A 16,677-nucleotide genomic window follows, 5' to 3' on the forward strand; every position below is an offset into this window, starting at 1 on the left:
ATAGAGCTCATGGATGCGCTAAACATGTAGAAAAATATGTATTACATCCATTCAAATATGTACATAATGTGCAAAATGTATGGCATACAAATAAAAATTTCTCCTCCCTTTGGAGGATAATGAGGAGTGGCAGTCAACAGGTTTAAATCAACCAGTGTAGTCACCACTGATACTTTACACGTCAACAATGCCGATAAAATGAAGTATTACATTTACAAATAAAAATCCAGCAGTATAAAATGGGAACAGACGAAGAGTTGAACAACCAACCAATAAACTACTGTGCACAAAATAAAATGTCTACTCTAGCATTCAATTGTGGGTTGACCGCTTGATGAAAAGGCCAAACCATGAATCTGTTGTTCTCAAAAGAACCTGGATGTCTGCTGCTTAAAAACCAAAGTGGTGTGAACAAGAGTGTGGATGGGTCAGCTGCCTGGTTTATGTGCTCTGCTGCTGCACAAGGATAGACGGTGAGCTTCAGTGTGTCTGCGGCCCAGTGCAGGCCAGCGTAGGCCAGTGCGCGTTAATACAGACAGCAACGGCATGAGACCAAGGCGATGCGCTGAGGTTTACCATACACTGTAGTCGGTACAGTACTGTGGATCAGATTAAAGACTGTGAAGTTATTGCTTTGCTCTCCTTATGAGTTTTCAAAAGGGAACTGAATGGAACCTTGGCTTCTGTCATACCAGAACCGCTTAAAAGCAAACCTCTATACATTTAACCGACTCTATGGTTTCAGTTCCATTAACTAAATATATTTCTCAAAACAAGATTTTCCAACCATCCAGGAGTTCATAAACCACTTAGATTAAATGGCATTGTACATTATTTATTTGGCCTCTTTGGTAACCTTTACATTTATTTATTTATTTTTTTACAAATCTGCACTATCTACCCTAAACATCTAATCAGAGGCATTTGGTGGCACAGCCTGTAAGGCCCAGGCTGCTTTGCAACCAGCTACCTTGATTATGCTGCTGTCTCTTATTATCACACTGAAAACCAGCCCGTCAGTCATGACGCGGCAGGGCACCACCCAGTCCTGCCTTTCAGTCTGCCTCTGTAAACAAAGAGCTTACAGAACCGATTCCCGGCCGTGACGGGAGACGGTTATTTGGTATTGTTCGTTCAGTGGAGAGGCTACGCCTTGGTCAACGTGAAGGGCAAACAGTACGAAGCCTTGAAGCAGGAACAAAGCAACAGCCGTGTGCCTTCCTGACTAGACACCCGCGAGCCAACAGCAGTGAGACAGAGACGCAAGCACAGCAAACAGCTAAACAAACAACCCCTCGTCCATAAAACAGCTGCGTCTGTGAAGGTGCTCAGATGCTTAATGATTGTTTTACTATGATGAAAAGTTCATCACTATAGCAAAAAGTGCTAAACATCCTGTATGTTAAAAAAAAAAAAAAAAAAAAAAAAAAAAAAAATCAAAACAGAACCACAATTAGTCATATTTGGAGCAAATTCCCTTTTGTGTTAAACATACTGATCTCAATCAGTACTACTCAAATAATCCTAAAGAATTTTTTTTAGTAGAGATTAACATTGAGTCATTCGTCAGGACAGGATGTTATAAAGGTAATATGTTAAAAACATATGGTTTTAAACCGTTATTCCTTTACTTTCTTGAAAAGCAAAGTGAAGCCACATGACAGAGTAGTCAGTAATTACAGATTAACCTGGTTAACAGACTGCTTAACAATGAGCAGTGCTGCGTCACCTGTGTGAACTCAAATAACCTCAACATGTTCGGCCTGATCACCACCACACTGAGTTGAGAGTCGATCACAGCTGCATGCTGCCAAAGGGGTTCTTCATTTCTTTTACATCTACTGTTATTTTATTTAGTCTGCCATTTAGGGTTTTCTGTTTTTGCTTATTATATTGAGCACAAAAAGGTACAAGGATGCAGGAACAATAATACATCAACAAACAGTGAAACAGAGAAGCACTCTCACAAATTACACACACACTCACATTCCATACCACACAGAGAGAGAGAAAAAAAAACCAGGACATGCAACAGATGGAGGGATCAGAAAAAAGTGCAGGTACAAGGGAGTGCCTTAGAGGATGTGCGGATGGCCTTTGGTGAGGTTGTGGAGAAGCAGAGGTGCACAGCCAGCATTACAGACAAACACAACAGTCTTCCGCTGCCCGGGTGGACTGGCATTACGCTGCCAGCCATGTTCAACATGCAGTGTCTTAGTGAATTAAGGACTAAACCCCTGGAGCTGAGACCATGTGTCATAAAATACTAAGACTACAAAACAGAAAGACAAACAAACAAGAAAAAAAAGAAGGAAGAAATGTCACCCGAACCAGCCTCAAACAGTAAAAGAGACTTTTTGTTGGTCCAGGTCGTGTTGTTCATCCAGGAACAGCTGAAATCTCAAAAAGAAAACAACATCTCAGAGGCACACATTGAGTCTACATTCCTTAGTCCCTCTGTAAATAAACAGAACAAGAAGTCTATAAATATTGTAGTGCCCCGCTAGGCTGTGTGAACGAGCATTGCTATTAGTGTCTACTGCAATTTCAGCCCTTTCCCCTCCCGAGCGTGTTTATTACACAAGCACTGTCATACACAAATGGGTTACTATCCTCATCAAATATGTACACCATTCGCTTACATCATATTCAAAATACACATTATAGATGAATGTATGGGATCTCACTTCACAATGTGGTACATTTATGCCCTGCAGTAATCTGAATACTGGTCTGGCCCAACAGGCAACATTCCTGACAGGTACTTACTGACCTTCAGTGCCTCACCCGATCACTCCCATGCTAACTAAAATACCTGCAGAGAAGAAGAATCTGACTCTAAAAGAGCCTGCCATGGCATAAGAATTTTCCGAATGACTGCTTTATACGAATCATCGTACAAAGTGATGGAAATGCGTTCGATCAGGTCAGCCCCAAAACGTCCTCCGAGCTGCCACTATAGAAAGGTCGTCTTCCAAACATACCATCTCTATGTTCTCAGGTACGAAATACATTTTAGAATGAGCATTCTGGATCTTGACTATTAAAGAAATAATGCACTCGTTGCCTTTCGTTTTGTGCAAACAAAGCAAATATTTGACATGGTGATGTAGAGTTTGGAGTTGAGATGTCTGGAAACGACGAGACCGTCCTTCCGAGTCTTTAACAGTTGTGTTTCAGCATCAGCTGCAATGGTACATACAGACCGTGCTCGAAAGCTTGGAGCCTGTGGCATGTGACTTGGAGCAGAGTGGTACAGCCAGTGGTACAGCTCACTGATTGGCCCATTAAAGAGAGAGCAGAACAGTGGTACAGCTCTCTGATTGGCCCGTTAAGGAAAGAGCAGGAGCAACCCATGCAAGGCTCTTCACTTCCCCCACAGTGAACCTGAAGCGCAGCTCAGTACAGCCAACCAGCAGATAGGGCTGCTCACATCCTCCCGTGGGCGGAGCTGGGTGACGGGCATGAGAGGCAAGCGTGCCACTGCGTGTGGCCCTGTGCCGCCCCAAAGGAAAGACTCCACACAGCCTTACAGCCACTCACACGCACATGCTTATTTCACGGCTAGAACCGACACAGCGCCGCCCTCCTCCTGCCCATCTCATAACAAAGCAGTTAGAGGAGTGCATACATGCGAGTGTGTGTGTATGCACATGTGTGTTTGTGTATGTGCGTGAGGGAGAGAGAGAATGAGTGTGTACAGAACAGGAGCAACAGTACTCTCAGTCCCAGTGCAACTGCAGGTCGTGAGTGTCCAGGAAGTCAGAAGCAATGCCCAGCGGGTTGAGGGGCCCGATGGGCCCGGGCATGGTCAGGTCCAGCCACTCCATGCTGTCCAGGCCCGCGTCCTGCAGGCTGAGGAAGGAGGAGGTTGAGGGGGCCGGCGGCTCGCTGAAGCCCAGCTCGGATGTATCCATGGGGGAGTGGGGCTGCTCCAGGAGCTGGCAGTGGAGCTCCTCCAGCAGGCTCAGAGTCCTCTGCTCGGGCTCGGGCACCCCCACCAGGGTGCCCTCCAGGAGCGCCTCCAGCTGGTTGTCTGATGCCAGGGAGGCCAGGCTGGGCAAAGGCTCCACCAGGAGCGCTGGTGGGGGCGCCATCTGCACCTGGGCAGGCGGCCGAGACAGAACCGTGTTGACGGGTAACGTGGTGATGCTGGCGGTAACTGGCATCATCTTAGGCCCACAGGAGTCCTGCTGACCGAAAGGTGTGATCTCTGCGGAAACAGGCACAGGTGCCACCAAAGGGCTGAAAATGTGCAACAAAGACGACCAGAAAGAGGCGACCGAGCACGTATTTTCACGCTGAACCCGCGACCACAGCCAAATCAGATCTGTTTCTTCAACACCACGAGCACTCACCTCCACTTTCAATGAGGATATCGAACAGGTCATCCATCTGCTGACTGGTCGCCGTGGGAACCTGAAACACAACAACACAAGGACCCGTTGAAATCACAGGTTGCCGGAACAGCAGTGAATGGATGCTGTAGTGCTACTTCCATAAAAATGTGTGTGTACGGGACCTGTGGGACGGCGGGCGCCTGCTGAAGGCCACGCCTCTGCTTGACGGCATCCTCGTAAGGGGGAGGCTCTCTGCTTTTGGGGGCGTGGCCAAACACAGACGACTGCAGGATGAAGGTGGGCTGGGCCTGAGAGGGGGACTGACACAGCACGAGCCCTTTTATGTAATGAATAACATCACACAAGCCAAAGCAAAGCATGTTCACACTGCCGTTCCCCTTACCTTGCTGAGGGAGGGCAGGATGGGGGACGTTTGGGCAGAGACTGAGCTCTCTGGGGAGCTGCTCAGGAAACACTGAGGCATCTCCAGGCCTGCCTGATTCTCCCCGGGACCGTGTTGGAAACCAGACCCGCCACTGTTGCGAACGGGCAGCACCTGCGCAAAGAAACGGCAAAACGGGAGGTTACGGACAACCAGCTGTCCCACAGTGCCTCGGAGCTCCGCCCCTAGGACACAATTCACAAGAACACTCTAATATAGCATCAGTAGAAGCTGACTGAAGCATTGCAGTACTGTGCATGCCTCTGTCAGGGCTGAAAACGTTGTCAGGATGCTACCCTCTGGGCTCTGGTTACACGGGGGTGCAGGCAGACTGCGACCAGGGCAACGACCTCGCTGCCTCCCTGGGCGTCTGGCACCAGCTACCATCTGCTGTTACTACCTGGGTAACCCTAGGAGTGCACCACAGGCCAGGCCCCCTGGCACCTGCTACACCAGACACCAAGCTTTGTGTGGAATGAGACCACTCTTTGCCATTTCACTGATAGATGGCTTCCCTCTCCTATGTCCAGACCACACTAGGCGATCACGGAGCCTCTAGATGAGATTGTCGTGCGGCTTTGCTCCCTGCGATACTAATCCACTTACACAACTTGTTCAATTTCTTCCCACCCACACAACACTAAAGCCTCCTGACCTGTCTCTTGTAGAGGACAAACGGGAACCGGGGCAGCTGCTAACGCTAGCAAAGGACAGAAATCAGACCGCAATGATCCACACGTTCCTCCCCAGTCATGTCTGAGCTCTAGCAGCTTTACACTGGGTGTGTACAGGAGGGCTCACTTGCACTGGCTGCTGTGGGGAGGAAATCTTGGCCTTGGCAGGCTGCAGTCCCGTGGTCTGCATTAGTCCTTGGCTTTGAGGAGACACGGCTGACTGAAGAACTGGCTGTTGATCAGAAAGGCAATATTAGACAGAAGACAGACACACACAAAGTGGCACACACACGAAGGCCCACACACAGACAGGCAGAGAGAAAAAAAAAGCAAAGCAAACTTGATACAAGGTTGTTGTTTTTTTTCTGCTTTTAAGGCAGCCAGGTTGGTGTTGGGAATCCATGGGTAAGGAACAGCAGGCATGTGTGTCAGCCAAAGTACCTGCAACTTGACGCTGGCGCTGGGCAGCTGGATGGCAGTGGCGTTACTGGGCAGGGGAACAGGCAGCAGGATCTGGGCGCTGCCATGCTGTGTGGTGAGGAGGGTCTGGGGTTGCCCGATGACCTGCGACACGCCCTGGTGGCGGATGATGAACTGCGGCAGGGGTGCGGCCGTCACCGCGGGGCTCTTCTCCAGCTTCACAGCCATGGGCGAGGCAGGCGACGCCAGCCTGCAGTCGGCGCTGACTGCGCTCTCAGGCTTTACGTGGGCCGGCGGGGCGGGCGGGGCAGGTGCCTCGGCCGGGGCTGGCGCCTGCCCGCTTCGCTTCTCCACCTCCAGCTGCATCTTCAGCTCCTCCACCAGACGCTGCTCCTGCTCCAGCTTCCGCAGGAGCTCCTCGATCTGGCGCTCCTTCTCGTGTAGCCTCCGGTCCTGCTCCTCGGGGACGGCTGGCGGCTGACCGCCCAGCGCCTCCTGCTGGCTTTCCATGGATGTCTCCTCTCTGCCGCCGTGTGGTGCATCTGAAGGCACGGGGGACATGGGTGGCGTGCAGATTGGGTTCTCGAGGGGCTGTGGTGTGGGAGGGAGGGTCACGGCTGTGCCGGACAACTCCATGGGTGTGCTGCAGGGCTGGGTGTTGGGTCCGGCGCTGCCGACAGGGGCAGGGGTCTCCTGGTAAGGCTTCAGCCGCTCGATGAGGTCCGTTTTGGTTCCAGACACGGGGAGGCCACGCAGCTTCAGCTGCATTTTCAGCTCAGCCACCTACAGGAAGCAACAGAGGATCAACGGATTTCGGTGACCAGTTCCACCCCCAGGCTCGAGGAGACGGCATGATAATGAGGTAGAGTATTTGCATGCAATAAGCCATGCCCCTTCCCCCCCCACCATGACATTACCTTCATCTCTTCCAGATTGGCTGGCAGCGCGGCAGCTTTGCGGTTGGACAGGGTAGTATTATGGCGCACGGGTGTGGCTGCAGGAAGTGACACCACGATGGAGGCAGGAAGGCTGTTGGCGCTGTTAATGGCGACCGTCGCACTGCCACTCTGCCCCTCGATCACAGGCCTGCAACGGGACAGGGGGCAGGAACAGGGAAATCTGTTAACGTGGACCTCCACCTCCCTCCCTCACAATAAACAAACTCAGCAGGGATCAATGCAGGCAGGACAGAACAGAAGCACTTTGGTGAAAGAACTCACACATGTTTGGACCGAGATGGAAAAGGAAGTTAAGGAGAAACATAATCACATGGACTTCCTGCCATTAATAGGCATCACCAAACAGGATTTGTTATCGGAAACTAGGTAATGAGCTGAGGCCCTCATCAGTTCAATATGTGCTCCAAAACATTTTAGAGAAACACAGTGCCACAATTTTGTGACAAATAACATCCTAATAGCTTAACATCTAAACGCTCCAAACGCAGGAAGTGACCTTTATGGCACTGAGATCTTTATGGGCCGGCATACGTAGTGCAGCGCACGGGCAGGACACAACCCCGCTGGACGGAGACGAGGGGGAGGGGGGGCCTACTTGAGCGGGGCGGGCAGGATGGTGTGGTAGTTGTAGTGCTGCTGCTGCTGCTGGCTGAGGATCTGGAGCTGCAGGAAGAGCTGCTGCTGGTGGAGCAGCCGGGCGTAGGCCGAGTCCATGGGGGCCTCGCTGGGCTCCTGCTTCTGGTCGGGGGGGATGTACTGGTGGTACTTGAGCTTCTTCACGCGCGGCTTGGCCTCTTTGCTCTTCTTGCTACGGCTCTTGTCACCAGGGACCTTGGGCTGACTCTGCTGCGGAACGAAAGAGAAAATGGCCAATCAGTGGGCCGTCACCCAAGCCTCACGGTGAGGAAAAGTGGGGTAGACGGTGAAGAAGTATAGGGTGCATTAAGGATGACTTATAATGATTCGTCGGGTCTAGAACTAGCGAAAGAAACCCCCCCTGCCCTGTTCCTATTGGTCAGGTCAGTGGCTGTGGGGCTGTGGTGTGAGCGACCTTCACGAGGGTGGGCGTCGGTCTCGTGGGGGGAGCAACAAGGGCCAGCTGAGGTTGCGGGGCTGGATGGCTGACTGACGGCTCACCGGCGCACGAGAGCTTGAGGAACTCTACAGTAGCCTGGGGGGCAGGAGGGCAGTGCTGTAGAGAACAAACAGGGCAAACAGGGCCACCCCGTCAGATCACGTTCCTGCTGCACACTGGTAATTACACCTCCAGCACCTTTCCTCGCACGTGGGGAGCAGGAACGGACGAGCACCTGTATGAAGTTATTGGGCAGCGGCGATGGGGTCTCCGGAGCCTTGGGCTCCCCGGGCGAAGCTGCAGAGCCGTGTGACTCCTGGCTGCCTGGCTGCTCTGGGGAGAAGGCGTCGCCGCTGTCCTCGTCAACGTCCAGTGTTTTGGGGTACTGCATCTGGCCATCTGCCCAGAATAGAGAGACAAAGCAGATCAACAGAGACTCACTGCAGAAAAACTAACCATTTCATTTCATCTGGAAACAGCAACTCTCAGTCTAGAATTTAGTTTATATGACCTCGCTCTGATCTAATTGACCCTGCTTGGAAACTGAGGCACAGATGACATATTTACCAATTATGGCCTCTTTAACGCTGGAGGCCACAGGCAGGATGTTCTTCTCCACCAGCTCCATGGGGCCGGGCCGCTGGGCGATCTTCTCATTGAGGTCGTCGGCCAGCCGGGCCCTCTTTAGTTTCAGCTGCGTGGCCTGCAGAGATGGCTCCGCTCCTGTCTCTGCCAAACCACCGAAGCAGTCAAAGCAAACGCGGTGAGCACACCACACTCAGCAAAACAGCCGGCAATCACCACCACAGTGGAACTACCCGACTCGACTAAACAAACCCAAGTAGTTGATGGTGTCATGGACGCCGCTACAGGCTACAAGGTCATAAGGTGCAAACTACAACAAACACAGGGAATGTTCAGTAAGTGAGAGGAGAGTGCGTGGTTCGGTCGTGTGGGCGGACGAGGGCCTACCTTGTAAGATGTGCATGCGGACTAGCTCAGCCCGTTCTGGACGACTTCGGATCTTGTGCTTGAGGAAGTTCTCGGTCTGTGGACGTAACCAGAAAGGATTTTAAAAAGGAGCCCCGAAAATGTTTATTACTGAAAAGGGCAGGAGGGGATTTTGTACACCATAAACTCATTTCAGAGTGGTCCACATGAATCGCATCATGCACAACGCGTTCGATCCCTCTGTGAGAAGAAGGAGCTTAGAGGGGATGAAGGTTCCAGAATGGGGCTGAGAGTGGGCGGGGACTGGGGAAACGTGTCTCTTACCCTGGCTCTCTCTAGACTCCGGATCTGCTCATGGAACGCCGCAGGACTCTTGAGGGCTGCACACAGCAAGCACAACATAAACACGAGCGAATCGCTTCAAAACACGTCCATCACTAGTGCGCCTTGCGTGGTAGGAGCACAGGCCCACATCAATGGGCGCACACACAGCGCAGATGGAGAGACCCACCAGACGGACGCACTGCCAGCCTCCCAGGACTGGGCTTCTGTTTTGCAATCTGCGTTGAACTCGAGAATAATCTTACCCAAGTGAGAGAACCCACATCTATCAAAAAAGATGAACATTAATCTTAAGTAGGTTTAAGTAGGTCACGGAACAGTGACCGGATGAGCTAGGGTGTTTCATGAGTTTAAGTGCTTATGCACCCGACGGGGTGGTCGTGAGAGTGGTACTGGCAAAGAATCAAGTGAGCTGCTCTGAGTTTTAGCAATACAGTGGGCCGAGTTCAGCTTTGTGCTGCCGTAATACGAGATCAAGCTCAGTGAGGACGGATTAGAGGACTCGACTCTATGGCGTAATAATGTGGCTCTAAAAAACCCAGTGCAATACATATAAAGCCCCTTCATTTTTAAAATAACAGGTGCCATTTGAACAATGCCCAAAGTTCCCAGAAGCAGATGGGTATGTGGTGCAGTGGCAGCGCTGACCGACAGGTTTGACTCACGTGGCATGATGCCCTGGTCAACGAGCTGCTCACGCGTGCGTCGCTGCTGCAGCCGCAGCTGGAGGACTGTTGGAGAGAAGAAAGGAGGTCAGAGGTCAGTCCCCTGGGTGACAGAGGTCACCAACACTGCCCTCCCAAAAGCATACATGCATGTACACACACGCACGCGTGTACACACATTACGGGACAGGATATTATGCATTCCACCTGGACTCATACACAGACGTGTAGCGACACACATATCATAACAAATCATTATCATGGCACATATATAAAATAGCAAATATAGATAATAACCAAAAATTAAAGAGGCAACATTAAACAATAGTACGAGATATTTCTGGCGTGGCACAAGAGAGCCAGGAGCAAACCACTGAGAGAAAATCCAGGAAAAGCGTGACATTTCTAGGGCAGCACTTCCTAGTAAGCAGGAGTACAAACAGCATGATCCTGTGTCTCTTACGCAAGGCTTGACCTGGTGACTTCGAGGCCAAGCTCAGGGCCACTATGAGCAGTAGTCTGCTCTGAACAGTCCAGGTTCAGGTTCGGCTAACAAGCAGCATGGGTCAGTCGTCTTGTCTGAAGTGGCCACACAGAACGGCAGCATCCACGATTAGTTCCCTCTACCGTGCTGTGTGTATCAAACGTCCAAAAATAACCTGTGTTTCTTCAGAAACTATTCTGCTGGTGTGGTTGTCATAGCCGGGCATTGCTGGGTCAGCACCTGAGCTGGAGGCCCTCCCGTGGGCACTGTGGGGCGCCGCTCCCAGGCAGGCCATGCTGCTGCACGGCCTCCGCATGGTCGCTCCTAACACTCCTTCCAAACCCACAGCTCGCTCCTACTCATGTAGCTCCAGCTCTAATTCTGAGGAGCTTGGAAAGGCGGAGGACACAAGCTCCACCTTCATCACCTCCCACCATCTTCAGATCTCAAACTACTGCTCCCACATTTGGTGGAGGGGGGGGGGGGGGGGGGGGGGGGCATTTTGGAATGAAACCAGCCTGCTGTTTCAGAGTTATTTCACAAACATACAGCATACAAACCCACAAGCTGCAGGACACTTAAGGAAAAGAAAACACACTGAACCTTTAACAGCCACACAGCCCCCTGGCAACACCAGCTGCTGGGCGTGTGACTGACATCAGCGAATTGTAGCCAAATAAGTGTAAATTTCCCTTCAGTGAAACACTGACCTCAGCAGGGGAAGTCGCCACATTTCCCACTCAAACGCTGACCTGAGAACAGACGTCCGCAGGAAGCTGTGAGCTGCTGCATGTGGACAGTCTGACCTGTAACCTTTCACATGCCAATCAAAAACCCAGAGCCGAAACAGGGGCCCGAGTGATGTCAGCACTGTGGACTCTCCATATTTCTATGGCAACAGCAAGGGCTGCAGGCTGGAGAATGTGCAAAACAACGAGCAGGAAGCTTCAAAGAAGTCGCCTGGCGAGGACACGTCTCTGTATTTAGGGTTAGGGATTCCTTAAATAAATAGATAACGTGACTGACTAGTTACCCAGACTGACAATAAGTAACCAAAGGCACAAAATGGTTTCACAAATAAAGGCTAATATTTGATTACCTCTGAGCACAGAAACTGACTTTTCTTCTCATCTAAGCTGTGTTTTTTTCACCAGATATAACTTACAGAGGGCAATGTGATCAGCAAATATCTTCAAATGAGACCAAAATTTAGGACTGACCAAATTCAGCTTAGTGGAAAACATTATCCCTTTACTATTCCAAAACCTCCAAAGGCACAATACATTTACATTTTCCCCGTTTGGCAGATGCTCTTATCTAGACCAACACACACATATTTACGGTGCTGCTAGTACCTTGCTCTATCCGCTCTTCCCATCAAGCTACAACTGATCACGGAAAACAAAGGGAGGGACCTTGACCATGTCGAGGTGAGGGACGTTGGTTTTGCGTGCGTGTGTGGGCCTGCGACGGACTCACCATTCTTGCGCTCGTTTAGGGGGGGCAGGTTCTGGCTGGGCTGCAGGGACAGCTCCTCCATCTCGTGGGTCACGGCTTCGCTCTGAGGGCTGGGTGCCAACGCTCCCCCTGGCCGCGCTCCACCCTGCACCTCCATGTCTCCTCAAAAAGGAGGAGTCAGGCGACACCCTGGCGAGGAGGGGGCGCAGCACACTCCTCACAGTCGTCTCCAATTCCTGCAGAGGTTTCTGCAACATGAAGAGAATCGCAATAAGGAAGATATCATGGAAGCTTTGGAAAAAGACCCCACAACTAATACACACAGGCGAACTAAATACTGACATCAACAGCAATATTAGGAGAGTACTCCGTTAAACTGAGGTTAATGTAAATTCAATTATGCAAGAGAAAGTTCTTCATTTCAATCAAGGATTTATTTTCCTGCCATTAACAATGATGTGGTCAAGTCTGTAATACCAATTCAGTCATATTCAAATCTATATCAATTTAGTCAAGAACCATTTACACCAAGTTACAAGTATCAGAAAGAAAAAAACAATTTTTCTTAAAGGTGATTATGCCAAAAAGATGAATAAATGGACTTTAAAATCAAGCACATCATCATCACTACACATTCATTAAGACTCGCCAGTTCAGGAGCTAGACAGGAAACATCCTGGTGTAAACACAATCTCACCATTTGCCAGAGAACTGTAAAAAATAGTGAATGAAAGACCCCTACCACACACAACAATTCAATGAAATAGAGTACTATTACTATGAAAACACTGACCTGACCTGTTCCACAACAAATTAACTGCTAGAGATGTTGACCTCAGTCACTTCCAAAAGCTGTACTCATTACTTAAATTATGAGGTCCTGATAACGCCAACAGACATCATGGTTATCGCGAGTTATGATGGGAGTGTCTTTGTTTGCCATCTTGGAAACATAACTGGCATTTGGCCTCTGCTTTATAGGTTCTGTTAAACCATCTTGACAAACCCAAACCAAGCACACCCCAGGGAAGCAGCTCATCTCACTACATCTTAATCAGACCAGTTCTTTGTTCTTCAGCCGCTGCCCAAGAAGGAAGAACACATTTCCGGTCCCCAGTTCCTATTCTTGGTCAGTATCGGTGGACTTTGTTTTTTTCGTAGCCTCTTTTAATTTTCCATTTTAATTCTGTTAGCCAAAAGGGTAAAATGTTCATCACACAATGAAATCCAGAAGGCAAGTACTGGTAAGGAAACTGGAATGCCAGCTGGTTTTACAGGGACTAGAGGCATGTTTAAAAAGACTTTTTATTTATTTAAAAAAACAAAAACAAAACCACAACCACACCAGACAACTCTTATAGTACATTATTGTAGACCCAGTGGACACTGATTTCCTCAAGATGTCAAGAACTGGAAATAATTTAAGCTTTCACAGGCAGCCAAAAGAAAATTGACCTGAACAGCCGAACTGCCCAACTCAGTGGTCAATCACTACATTCTGCAGTTTCAGAGTAAAATGTACGCACCCCCAGAGCTTCTGAATGTACATTAAGTGTGAAACTGATACTGTGTCAGTCACTACTGTTAACTGAAACAGCAACTGTTCCATACTACAATGGAGCCTAACAAGAAACTTCTGACAGAACGCACCAAAAAAAATCTGGCCAATAATAACTAATGGTGCAGGAAGTGCAGCTATATCTTATTTATTTTTGTTTCGCACTATTACTCTGTTCTGTGTGTTGTATAATACCAGTGGTACTAGGATGCCAATATATTCCAGTAGAAAATAGAACTCATTAGAACTAATGCTTACTGTTCATCACTAAGTATTTTGAGTTTGACTTTATTTCAAACCATTAATGTTTGGAACAAAGCTTTGGAAACTCTTGGGAACCTTTGACTAGAAATAACCATGCAAAGAGATTCCAAATTCAAGATCACATTGTAATGGAGTGACATTACTGTGGTTGATGTCAGGTAACTGTCCTGGAGAACCAAAGAACCAAGCAGTGGAAAAGTGTAGCCAAGTGGTTAGCATAACAACACCTCTAATGTAGCAGCCCCCCGGTCATTTCCACACAGGACCCAGTTTCAACTCCTTATTTGTAATCTTCAACAAAACCATTCATCTGAAAGGCTGTTATGACAAATGAAACAACTCTAGAACATAAAACAGTGTGAAAGGAGAAAGACCGCTGACATCAAGTAATGCTAGTCCTTCTCCAGACTCGCTGAAACACTGCCTGAAAGAAAGATAAATGCGAGCACACCCATGGCCCTTCATGGAAGGGAGAGAAATACCATGACTAATCACCTGGGTAATATCTGCGCAGGTTAAGTCCAGACGTCAAGGCGTTTTCTGCTGTTCTGCATAAAAAAGCCCAACAACTACCATGTGTTCATCAAAGGAAAGTTACCAAGTGGTTCAGGGCAGACCGAGCTTAGATGGCTTAGATGCATGTGCATAAACTGTAGTGACCCCCATGTCCGTGGAGACTTATATCCTCAAACTCAAGCACACTGCATCACCTCTGCAGGCCAGGTAAACCTCTGCTATGTAAAACTGTTGAAGACACACAGCCTGCTCACGTCTTATTGAATTAACTCAATATGCTGCATAATCGAGCCATGTTGCGTGTTTACCGTTGTTTGTCACAACTGCTAAATTGTAATGGGGTATGAATCTGTGTTCAATTTTAGATGAATTTCACATTAAGTGAGAGAAAAGCATCCCAGGTGTGAGGCCATATGTGGACACCTGACTTAATCAGTACACCTCTCCATAAGGAGAAAGCTCCAGCTACTATCCAGCTCCTGCCCCTGTATCATCCTCACTTCGTACAGCAAAGACTGCATTTGAGCCATGTAGGGCTGAACGGTTCTGAGTACGGACGATAACCGTTCCAGTTACATTTCCAGTGAACATGGTTCGGAACAACACTTACAACCTGTGCTCAAATGAACAGAACCGTTCAGGTGGAATGGCTTAATCACTGATTGGTTCTACACAAACTGAAGTAAGCCATTGGTTGCTTTCTCTCTCATCGCCAATGTTTTGCACACACAAGAATAAACACAAAAGACAGTCCAAACAATTCTTAGTCACATGCAGCGACCAGAGTTGTTTAGTGAAATAATTATGAGAAGAATCTGTCACCGCCTCAAATTCTTCCTGGTCCTGATTTATAGAAAAAAAAGAAAATAGGAAAAAAGAAAAACTGTGTCAGTCTCAGGAGTCCGGAATAGAGCAGAACACTAAGACATGACGTTAGTACTTGTTTGGCCCTACAGCGGAAAACAGGCTATGGTAGCACTTGCTTTGTCTTTAAAATGAAGATGATAAAATCAGAATTCCAGCCTAGCTCACTGTGCGCTGCCAACTGCAAATGAGGTCCAACTCAAATACAGCTCATGCCTTTACTAAGCTTGGACTACGCATCAGCAAGACACTTCTAGGCAGAGTACAGATGACTAGCCTGCTCCAGAACTGGGCCACAGTCTCGTGAGATTCACCTACAATAAACAACCGAGACGCAACACCCTAGCAGGCAGGATATCTCTGATTCGCTGTTAAGGATAAGCACATATAAGCCCAAAACCAGTAGGTATGCTGAGGTAGATCCTGACTTAAATCATTAATATTGTGGTGTGTTTCTGGGGCCAACATGAGCTCAATTTGCTCACAACCACAAAACAGAAGTGCCGCTGTGCACGCAGACGAGAAGCCCTGATCTCTGTAGAGTCAAGACGAACACCAGAGGTCATATCAAACAAGGGCCCATGGCCTTGGCTCTCTGTTTCAGTCTCCACCACTCCTCTGGAGGGCCGCTGTTAAGCTACTCTCAGTAAATGGGCCGAACAGATCGAAAACACACCGAGTTAGTCCTCCTTCTCTATTCTACGAGACACTAAATCCCTCATAGGCGAGGTGTAGGATGTCAGTTACAGCGCTCTAATCAAGCCCTCTGAGACTGGATCGTCCTCCACTTGTTAAACATGACATGCAGAACAGCCATGGCTGTAATCAAAGGGACCACCAATCTCTATTCATCTATACAAAGATTTGATATACTTCAAAAACGCAGACACACAGAATACACCTGAATATATTTCAACTGTCTCACTAACAAAGGGATCCTCTTTAACACGACACGCTCAGTTTCTCAGACGATGCCTGGCGACATACACGACTCTGCATGTTCATATGAATAAATAGCTGATCAGAAATGAAAAACGGTAGCGTTGCCATGTTTATCCACAGCAGTTCTCATCAGAATATAACCTAGCTATCTTACCTTAGCGAGCAAGATAGTGAAGCGCCCACTTGGCTACAGACACTAGTAACCTTAGGAAGGAATAACATCCCCCAAGGTTCATCCTTTTACGTCTCTGAAGAGGAAGACGGGCATTTAAACATTTTTTCCCCTGGCCAAATAACTATAGACCTACTATCCCAATGAGGAAGAAAAACAAGCCTGAGGTTTATCAGTGCAAAGCCAGGTAAGACGGCTCCTCAGCGTCAGCAAGCGAAGCTAGCTGTGCTAACCTAGCCGTGATAGCTAGCCTGACAAGAGCGTTCGCGCCAACGATAAGAATAATAAACCATCACCAACAACAGGTATGACTGATCTTACCCCGGTCCTCAGAGCTGAGCTTTAACGTCCCATAACTGTCCGGGATACGAGCATTAGTGTGCAGTAAAAATCGGCGTCTGGTGTTTTCCTCCAGCCCTGAAGTTTTTTTTTTGCTTTTTTTTTTTTTTTTCGTCGAAATAAGATGGCTGCTCGACTGAACCAGGCTACGGTCTGGCAAAGCCTCGCTTCCGACAGACTGCACGGTCGCTCTTAGATCTGTAGGGGGCGCA

The 16,677-nt window shown here is 48.7% G+C and overlaps 1 protein-coding gene across 2 annotated transcripts; it reads right to left on the reverse strand.

Moving 5' to 3' along the window:
• Positions 1 to 1,308: 1,308 nt before the first annotated feature.
• Positions 1,309 to 16,595, reverse strand: mrtfba (myocardin related transcription factor Ba). 2 transcript variants are annotated; one of them, XM_035533521.1, is made up of 16 exons: positions 16,448 to 16,595; positions 11,832 to 12,058; positions 9,869 to 9,934; positions 9,186 to 9,241; positions 8,883 to 8,958; positions 8,478 to 8,639; positions 8,146 to 8,309; positions 7,887 to 8,027; positions 7,431 to 7,678; positions 6,794 to 6,962; positions 5,898 to 6,659; positions 5,584 to 5,688; positions 4,744 to 4,896; positions 4,523 to 4,660; positions 4,359 to 4,419; positions 1,309 to 4,213 (listed from the first exon to the last, which is right to left on the reverse strand). In XM_035533521.1, exons 2-16 carry the CDS (start codon positions 11,965 to 11,967, stop codon positions 3,723 to 3,725), a joined length of 2,928 nt encoding a protein of 975 aa, XP_035389414.1. In that variant the 5' UTR covers positions 11,968 to 12,058; positions 16,448 to 16,595; the 3' UTR covers positions 1,309 to 3,722. The 2 variants fall into 2 exon arrangements, with proteins under 2 accessions (XP_035389414.1, XP_035389413.1); XM_035533520.1 differs by having other exon boundaries at positions 7,431 to 7,681.
• Positions 16,596 to 16,677: the final 82 nt, after the last annotated feature.

Source organism: Electrophorus electricus, chromosome 14 (genome assembly GCF_013358815.1).
Source record: "Electrophorus electricus isolate fEleEle1 chromosome 14, fEleEle1.pri, whole genome shotgun sequence".
Lineage (NCBI taxonomy): Eukaryota > Metazoa > Chordata > Actinopteri > Gymnotiformes > Gymnotidae > Electrophorus > Electrophorus electricus.

Excerpts from the sequence above, each read along its gene's own strand:
- mrtfba (XM_035533520.1), bottom strand. The coding sequence starts at position 11,967 with ATGGAGGTGCAGGGTGGAGCGCGGCCAGGGGGAGCGTTGGCACCCAGC. Across the intron at positions 8,028-8,145 it reads TGCCCAATAACTTCATACAG|CACTGCCCTCCTGCCCCCCA; the intron begins GTGCTCGTCCGT and ends TGTTCTCTACAG. Across the intron at positions 5,689-5,897 it reads GCGCCAGCGTCAAGTTGCAG|CCAGTTCTTCAGTCAGCCGT; the intron begins GTACTTTGGCTG and ends TCTGATCAACAG.